This window comes from Erpetoichthys calabaricus, chromosome 2, assembly GCF_900747795.2.
Source record: "Erpetoichthys calabaricus chromosome 2, fErpCal1.3, whole genome shotgun sequence".
Classification (NCBI taxonomy): domain Eukaryota; kingdom Metazoa; phylum Chordata; class Cladistia; order Polypteriformes; family Polypteridae; genus Erpetoichthys; species Erpetoichthys calabaricus.
The window spans coordinates 210,116,443-210,126,460 of NC_041395.2; the positions used below are offsets into that span (position 1 = coordinate 210,116,443).

Here is a 10,018-nt window from a genome sequence, read left to right on the forward strand (position 1 = left end):
AAAAAATGTCAAAGAGGTAGACAATTAACAGAGACACAAAGTTATGAACGATTGAAGACAACAACAACAAAACAAATTCTTTACCAAAGGCTGCTGCACGATTGCTGATACTGGAGTATGCTCCACCACTGTTTGAGGATGTAGACACAGAGCTGTTCAGTGAACCAAAAGTTGATGGTGTTCCCTGAAACCCTCCAATCGCATAGGATGAAGACTGAGTTTTAGAGGCCAAAGGAACTTGTGCAGAACTGGCCTGTGGAATCACAAGTGCCAATACAGAAAAAAGAAAAAAAAAACATCTTCAATGACTGCCAACTACTTGAATATATTCTCCATTTTGCAGCTATAATTTCATATTCCTTATTTAACTAGCAAAACATACCCTTTAGGCTAGTGAGCTACAGCTTTAACTAAATTTTATACTAGCAGTCTGCTTTTATTAAGACGTGGTAGCTTTACTTTGTCTGAGATTACCAGTTTTGTAATTTAAATAAAGTTTTTGGTCATTCAAAAGGCAACTGCATCCTAGGTAAGGTCCTACCTGCCCAGCAAAAGAAGGGCGACAGCCATTCCAAGATGATGCCACTTGTGTTGGGTTTGACTGGCGTGAAATCTGGGTCAGCATCTGCCCAGCTGAAGATGGCTGCTGGACAATATTAACTTGTGAAGTCATTCCTCCACTCCTGTGGGAGTTAAAGAAAATATCTAGTAAAACACAAATCTATTTATAATCCCAAGACAATGTTACTATCATAACAAAACAAAGATATTACAGATGTTTGTTACACACAATGCAAGTGTATAGTGAAATTCTTGTACCACATTTGCAGTGATGATAATGTATAAATAAAAATATAGTAAATAAGTACGAGCAGCAGAAGGTAAATAACTGAATACAGTAAATAAGGGTAATTATAAAAGAAAAGTATCATAAAGTACAATTCACAAGTGGTGAATTTCCAGTAGTGCTTTCCAGAAGGTAGAAATGAAAACTATGGATGAGCTGGATGGTATTCATCAAAGATGATGGATTCAGCTCTCCTCAGACTTCTGATGGAATAATGGTATGAAACTGTGGAAGGTCAGTCCCCCATGATTTAGAAGCAGTACAGACAGTCTTTTAAAGGATCTTACAATCCTGGCAAGTCAGGTTTCCAAACCACTCTGTGATGCATCTGTTCACAATAGTGTACTGGTAAAAATTCACTAATGTGTAGGTTGCTACCCCAAAGCACTTTAGCCTCCTTAGGAAAAAGAATTTTTGAGAATGCAGGTGATGTTTACAGACTTCAAAATGCAGTTGGTAATCTGGACACCCAACAACCTGAAGCTGCTAACTGTCTGGACAGGGTAGCCATTGATGTGGAGTGTGACTGCCTTTACTCTTTCCAAAATCACCAATGTCCTCATTTGTTTTGTCAGATTCAGGGAGTTCTTGTTATTGCACCATACAGTCAGCACTTTTACCTCCCTCCTGTAAGAAGTCTCACCATTGTCACTGATGGGGCAAAGTCACAGTGGTGTCACAAATGAAACTACTCTGACCAAGGTCTATGAGCTTTGGCACCAGGCTGGAGGACACAATGGAGTCGAAGGGAGAGCTACAGTCAATAAGCAGCATTCCGACATAGGTGGTTTTCCTTTCTAGATGTCCAAAAGCAGTGTTTAGGATGAGGGAAATGACATCACCCACAGATCTGTTACTCTGGTATACAAATCTGTAGCAGATGTATAATTTTGGGATACTAAAAATGTGAGTGTGCCCTCCAAAGGACTGGTGTGCCTTGCCCAGGGTTGCTTCCTACCTTACACCTAGTGCTGTCCAGAAAGGCTCTGGGATCCTCAGAAATCTCAATTGTATTAAGTGTTATTTGAGAATATTAAGTAAAATATCCCATTGACTATCTTTACATGGTGCCTTTACAATCATTAACATCCCCATTTAATCTGTAGTATTTTATATAGAAATGTTTACAACTGCTTGTACTAACATCTGTTCAATTTCCCTCGAGCTTTTACTGAGTTAATGCTCTCTAATATGTGTTTTCTGTTAATGAAAGTTGTCTAATATTAATTCTTTAGTGTAGTCTTAAAACCTAAGCTTTTCTACATGTCCATGTCATTTTTCAACATGTATCTAATTTCATCAAAAGCATGTATCCAATAAAACACTTAGTTCATTATATTATACTGTATCATATTATATAGGTATACAATTAAAATAGAATTTACAGTTATCAATCAAAAAAAAAAATCACAACATGATGGGGCTTGTTCTTCCAATTCTATAGAATTAGTTAATTCCCACAAGCAGTTAAAGCAAATGAAAAAGGAAAAACTGATGTAACATTTAAACCATATTACAGCTATTTACTGCTTAATTACTTGTAATCTTACTTTCCATGGCTGTGTTTAATCTTTTTCTTTATTTCATCATAGTCTCTTCTGTTTGCACTGTGTCTAACTATAGCAGAATAATCAATGACTCAGTGTTAAATTCTATATGGGATATAGCTGCATCTTAACAGTAAATGGAGTGCTCTTCCTAAAATGCCATCAGACATACAACAGAGTACCAAAAAAAAAAAAACAAACTGCTAGCATCACCTGCTACTACTTTAAGCAGCTGAAGCACTAAGGTACATAGTAATTCATTTGCTAACATTCTTAGAATCTTTATGAGTTAAGTTTTTTGGGTCCTTTGATAATGTTTGAATCAATCACTGTGGTATTTTACAATACATGCTCTGAATGACCTTTTTTTCTGCTTTGCCTCAGATACTGTGCCATCTCATGAGCCTTTAACGAAAAAAGTGAAAACTGCCTGTTGAAAAACAGTGTTTTTTAGTTTGAATTTTTATTTAAAGCTTCATCAAAAGAATTAATTGAGATTAACTATTTTTACATCAAACTGTAATTAACAGTACCTGAAATTGTCTGCTGGTCGTGGAGTTGAGAAAGTATTTCCTTGAGTAAAATGTTGCTGGTTTCCTGCCGCAGAAGGGAGTGGGACGTTTTTGTTCTGTTCTGCTGATGAAAGAATAAAAGCAAGAGATAAAAAAAAAAATCTAAGCAAAGAATTATTTATTGTGTTGAAATGACAATTATAAAAACAAAACAAAAACAAAACTTTAATTTACCTATAAAAATATTTTCTCTGAACCGTTTCATTTCATTCTGAAAACAATTCATGTAATATAATCTTACTTACTGTTAAGTCTCCTGACTATGCATGCATCAAATAACCATGAAAATTATGAAGATGAACAAATAAATTTTAAAAAAATATTTTGGGGAAAAAAAAAAAAAAAAGATCAGGTATGTTAAAAATATCCACATTATTCATATTCTATGAATTCTCAATTTGTGCAGTTCTTGTACAAATACTACATACTGTACATTTAAAACTGAAAACTATACTCGGGCATGAAAAATAATTTTAAAAATTATTCTGCCAGAAAACAGCAGTAAGCCATTTTGACATCTAATTTGCTGTGCTGTGTGCTGTACAGTATGCTGTTCTCACCTGTAATTTCGCTATAAATTCCAGAGAATCTTGGGTCCCGCTCCTGCCCGAACAACCCTTCTCCCTTGTCAAGGGTCTTGCCGTGTTCTGGTCCAGTTGCAGCTGCAACCTATGTGAAAAAAGCAGCCAATGAAGATTCCCATTTCAATTGTTTTCCTACGTTTGAATCCCCAGACTGCTTTGTTGATGACACAACTAATTTTGTGATCCAAGCATCAAAGCACCATAGTACAAATTCTTCATTTCACTCATATAAGAACATTTTTATAATCTGAAACTGGGTACTGATATTTTATTTAAAAGGAAATCAGATACAGAAAATCTTATATTTTATCACTACTCATCCAATTAAATATGTTACTAACGGGATCAAGTAAATCACTGCATACTATATTTATATACAGAATATACTTTTGTCAACAGTTTGCTTTTTAAAAGGACTTCACATTGATGTCATTGCTTTATTGTTATTTTCCTGCAGAGTGCTTGGGATATACATGCTGCTGCAACAGGTTATAGCTGAAACAGACAAGCACTACAGTATTAGGAACATGATAATTAACCTAACACTGCTTAATCTTGGAAATGGACTAGGAAATGACCTGTTGGACTGTTTAACAAAATCACCAAAGTGCTTTTGCAGGTGATGTGCCTCATTTACGACTCCATGATCCACCACTCATTTAACACAAAGTCAAACCAGCAGTACCCAAGGATTCTCCAGAGAGGCACAGTATCAAAGGAGTCCGTCTTCATCTCAGTTCACTGGATAGCGTTCATGTCTCGCAACCATACAGCAAAACAGGAAGCAACAGGACTCTAAAGACTTGGACCTTCATCTTTTTGCAAAGATATTGGGAGCGGCAAACACCCCTTTTCCAGCAACCTCACGACTGCCAATGCTCTCCCAATCCATCTACTGACTTCATAGGTAGAGTCACCAGAGACATGAATGTCACTGCCAAGTTATGTAAACCTCTCAACAAGGTTGACACTCTCTCTACAAACAGACACACTGGTGACGGCTGTGCCCAAGAAGTCAGTGAAGACCTGGATATTGGTTTTTATCCAGGATACTCACAAGCCCAGACATTCAGACTCCTCACTCAGTTCTTCGAGAGCCCCGATCAGAGCCTCCATTGACTCCGCGAAGATCACAGCCTAGTCGGCAAAGTCAAGATAAGTAAATCTCTCTTCACCAACAGATGCCCCACAGCCATTGGACCCCACGACCCTGTCCAACACCCAGTCCATGCAAGCACTGAACAGAGTAGGAGCAAGAACACACCCCTGACAAACCCCAGAATCAACTAGGGAAAAATGCAGAGGATCTGCCTCCACTCTGCACAGCACTCACAGTACCAGTGTACAGGGCAGCCATGATATCCAGCAAACTTTGAGGAGATCCCATAAAGTCTCAGGATGTCCCACAGGGCAGCTCGATCAGTGGAGTCGAATGCTTTACGAAAATCGACAAGGGCTGCAATGATTGTAGTGAATACACATTTCCATAACACTGAAAGCTGAATGAGAATGGAAGACAGTGCAGTACAGCAATGTTCTTTCTATAGTTTATATTTTAGGAAATTTAGCACATTGAAGTGTGTTACCAAAGACACTGTGCAACACAAGCACATTCGTCTATAAACAATCAACCAACTTCATTTTTCAGTTAAAATCAATGCTGACAGCTTGCTGTATGCATACATAATTATATACACATAATTATATATTATATATACATATATACACATAATTATATATATATATATATATATATATTATATATATATATATATATACACACACACACATACATACATACATACATACATACATACGTACGTATGTATGTAGCAAAGTTTTACTGTCAAATAATGCAAAGAGTTCGCGACACGTGTTTCGCCCTAATTCTGGGCTCATACATACATATACACACACACACATATATATATTGTGATATGTGGCCGGCTGTTCATCCCGGCCAATACCCCCAGGCCGCCAGATGGAGGCCTCCCTGCAGCATGGAGGTGCCCCGAATGCCAGCAGGGAATTCTGGACAATGCAGTTTTTATCCCCAACCCTGCTGGATGCCGTGGGGGCCGCTGCAGGGGGGAACAAGGATTATTTGCCCTACGCCCCGGAAGTACATCCAAGTCACGTGGACAGGAGGAATGACATGCTTCCGGGGTGAAGAAGAAAGGACTGTGAGAGACCAGAGCGTTGAGCTGAGCTGGGTGGAAGGGTGCCAACGCATCTGGGAGTGGAGGATTGTTCATTGTAGTGATTGATTATTGATTATTAGATTATTATGTGAGTATTGTGGAGTGTAGGTGCTTTGTGCACTTTATTAGTGTCCAAATAAATAATTACTGGACTTTTACCTGGTGTCTGAAGAGTGGTCAGAGGGTTCAAGGGGTCGAGAGGACCTCAATCTGTCACAGTGGTGTAGTCAGGCAGGATTTTCTGGCTGTCGGTTTGGCAGAGGACCTGTTTATAAAATTTCTGTTGACAGAGAACCCTAAGATGGCAGTGTCAGGACACGCAGTAACATCGCCAGAATCTACCTGCACCAAGTCCGTCATGGGAAAGAAGAGGGGTAAGCAGAGCGGCAGCGCCAGCGGAGAAGCTCTACTCATCATGGCCGACGTTCGGGATGAGCGTAGGAACGGCCACACAGATTGGGAGAAGCCTACGGAGGAAGAATGCATCGAGGTATGTGCCGGAGATATAATGGATAATATTTTTAAAATAACACACTTTGTACCTTGCACATACCTCGGAAATCATCATCCAGAGGTTCTGCGGGATGCAGAAAAAGCTCCTATAGAAGGTGGTATGCTCTTGTTCGAGCCGGAGAGAGGGACTAAAGACTTCTGCATGTCAGCTGCCGGCGAGGGACACGTGACCCAACCCGAAGCATTCTGGGAAGGAGGAGGTCCACGTCCCGCTGTTGGCGCCTTCGTCTGCGAAAAGACGGACTTGGGCTTTCCAAAGGGGAAGGGGGAGGTGAGCGAAGAACTGCTCACCCCGCAAGGTAAGGAGGGCCAGGAAGTGGCTGATCGATCGGTTGAAAGATTAATAAAGACAGACCGCAGTTCGCCGAAGAAGGCAACCCGGCCCTCAGACAATAAAAACTCCAATTTCCAGAAGCGTCTGCGAGACCTGTCAGAGCATGTGCCAGCAGCGGGCGTGCTCATTGGCTCCAGGCCGGTAGGTAAGGCGAACAAGGAAGTAAGCTTGCTTCCGGTCGAAGTAAATAACATTTTGGACTTGCAGGAACTCGAAGTTAATCGAGCCCGTAAGTAGTTTCTTGCAGATTCTGACAAACATTGAGAGGATCATCGGAGAATTGGGAGCAGTGGCCGAAGCGCCGTTGAGGAAGGTGCAAGAATACCTGCAGCGGTTTGGTTGGGAGACTCCCGTACTAAAGAATGCGACGGTACAGGTAAGCGAGACCCGTACCGTACATAATAGAGGGACACAGAGTGAACTGGGCCTGTGATTTTTCAGTAGCGGGTGCCAAGCCTCTGTGAACCCTACAAAAGAGTCTGAAACTATGACTGAGTGGGCGGGGGAAGATCCGATCATACCGGAGCAGCTGAACAGTGCTGTCTTACAGAGCGAGGCGGATCTAAAGATGCCGCCACCGGTCGTTGTTAAATCTAAAGGGGTGCAGACAGGAAAGGGGCTCTCTTTTACTCATAGGGAGACCCAAACTGTGAACAAGCCCCAAATTAAACAGGAGATCACTAAAATAAAAAAGGGGTCTCCTGACAAGTTGGAAAGCTTAAGAGCGGCCGAAAAATCCTCCTCCGTGGAGAAAAGGGTGGAGCCAGATGTTCCAAGGGGCTTCCAGTCTAACAGAGAGAGACTACCAAGGGGACCGCGACTGTGCTCTGAATGCAGCAGGCCGGGCCACGGATGGAGAAGTTGTCCTAGGAGGACAGGGGACCAAATTATTTACTCTTATACTGTTCCTCCTAGGTTTGCACGGGAGTGTCAGCGAGATCGCCGAGGTCCGCCCTTTTGGATCACCTTGGAGGAGGATGTCCCTCGAGGGGATGGACGCTCCAAACCATGGTTTTTCGCTGGGAGGAGGATACTGTGATATGTGGCTGGCTGTTCATCCTGGCCAATACCCCCAGGCCGCCAGGTGGAGCCCTCCCTGCAGTATGGAAGTGCCCCGAATGCCATGGATGCCAATGCTAGATGCCGTGGGGGCTGCTAGGGGACGCTGCAGGGAGGAACAAGGATTATTTGCCCTATGCCCCAGAAGTTCATCTAATTCACATGGACAGGAGGAATGGCGTGCTTCCGGGGTGAAGAAGAAAGGATTTTTATCTGTCCCGGAAGTGTTCCTAGTCACGTGGACAGAGAGGGCGAAACAAGTCCGGGTCTATAAAAAGGACTGTGAGAGACCAGAGCATTGAGCTGAGCTGGGTGGAAGGGTGGCAACGCATCTGGGAGTGGAGGATTGTTTATTGTAGTGATTGATTATTGGTTATTGATAGATAGATAGATAGATAGATAGATAGATAGATAGATAGATAGATAGATAGATAGATAGATAGATAGATAGATACTTTATTAATCCCGATGGGAAATTCACATTCTTCAGCAGCAGCATACTGATACAATAAATAATATTAAATTAAATTAAAGAATGATAATAATACAGGTGAAAAAAACAGACAATAACTATGTATAATGTTAAATATTAACGTTTACCCCCCCTGGTGGAATTAAAGAGTCGCAAAGTTTGGGGGAGGAACGATCTCCTCAATCTGTCTGTGGAGCAGGCATGCCAACAATAGAGCCTGCCTTCCTCACCAGTTTGTCCAGATTATTATATATATTATTATATATTATATTATTATTATAAATTGGATTATTATATGAGTATTGTGGAGTGTAGGTGCTTTGTACACTTTATTAGTGTCCAAATAAATAATTATTGGACTTTTACCTGGTGTCTGAAGAGTGGTCAGAGGGTTCAAGGGGTTGAGAGGACCTCAATCTGTCACAATATATATATATGTGTGTGTTTACACATGTATATATATAATACATGTTATATATATTATATCTATAATAATAAAAGGCAAAGCCCTCACTGACTGACTGACTGACTCACTCACTCACTGACTGACTCACTCATCACTAATTCTCCAACTTCCCGTGTAGGTGGAAGGCTGAAATTTGGCAGGCTCATTCCTTACAGCTTACTTACAAAAGTTAGGCAGGTTTCATTTCGAAATTCAAAGCGTAATGGTCATAACTGGAACATATTTTTTGTCCATACACTGTAATGGAGGAGGCGGAGTCACGTATCGCGTCATCACGCCTCCTACGTAATCACGTGAACTAAAAACAAGGAAGACATTTACAGCACGAGTCACACGCGGGAACGAAGGTAAATGACGTTAATTTTTGACTGTCTTTTAATACTGTGTGAGCATACATATTAACACATGTGCAATTAAACGTGTGCATTTACGGGGTGATTTCTGAGGCTTAAAAGCTCACCTTTTATCAAACGCGGGAAGAAAGGTAACTGACGTTGTTCACTGTCTTTTAATACTGTGTAACCATACATATTAACACATGTCCAATTAAACGTGTGCATTTACGGGGTGATTTCTCAGGCTTAAAAGCTCGCCTTTTACTAAAAAGGTAAATGCAAAACTATTTTCAATAAGTTTATTGAAACGCTCCCGTTAAGGATTGCAATAACATATTCGCGAGATAAAAGAACGAAGTAGGGGGAAATGGAGGAACAGCCGCAAACAGCGAAGAGCAAAAAATTAATTAAACAATTGAGAACGGAGCGAGTTAAGCATACAAGCATGTTCATAAGGGAAACAAAGCACGGTGTAAAACGTAAGTTTAAATGAAGTTTATAGAAACGCTCCCGCTGCGGATTGCAATAACATATTCGCGAGATAAAAGTTTAATGAGAAGACACGAGGTATAAACAAAGCACACGCCGTGGCGCAACGTTAGGGGCAACAGTTTCAACCATTCTATGATCTGCTTCTTGCAACTGAAAGACGGCACATGGCGGATGTTAGCCGACTTGCTGACCGCAACGTTAGGGGCTTCAACTATGGCGCTGACGCAACATCTCAGTGCCAACACTTTGCAGACTGTACTTAAAAGACACGCCCTCCTCACTGGACAGTTAAAAACACCAATCAAACTCACGATGACATCAAGTATTACCCAATCAAAAGTAGGAAAGGAGGCATCTTCATAAAATGCGTGTGGGATGATTTGCATGAGACGCTGCTTTAAAAAAAAAATGATAAAAAAAATACGGGATAAATCCCGTCCAGTATTGATTCAAAACGGGATGCGCAATTTAATTCTCAAACGCGGCACGATTCCGTATTTTAAAGGACGGGTGGCAACCCTACAGTGACAGGTAACCACCCATACAATCAGATTGTGATTCAGACTAGGAATGCAATGAATGTAATTACCCCGATC

The 10,018-nt window shown here is 41.0% G+C and overlaps 1 protein-coding gene across 4 annotated transcripts in view; it reads right to left on the reverse strand.

Annotated features, from left to right (window-relative positions):
• LOC114645532 (aryl hydrocarbon receptor nuclear translocator-like) overlaps nucleotides 1-10,018 on the reverse strand; it is a 160,274-nt gene that overhangs the window by 23,812 nt on the left and 126,444 nt on the right. For 3 of the 4 annotated variants that reach the window (XM_051923070.1, XM_051923071.1, XM_051923068.1), the window contains 4 exons: nucleotides 3,527-3,635; nucleotides 2,928-3,030; nucleotides 542-683; nucleotides 85-253 (listed from right to left, as the gene is read on the reverse strand). In XM_051923070.1, the coding sequence (XP_051779030.1) occupies nucleotides 85-253; nucleotides 542-683; nucleotides 2,928-3,030; nucleotides 3,527-3,635 (523 nt within the window). The remainder of the gene's footprint in view (nucleotides 1-84; nucleotides 254-541; nucleotides 684-2,927; nucleotides 3,031-3,526; nucleotides 3,636-10,018) is intronic. The other variant, XM_051923069.1, reaches the window with a different exon arrangement.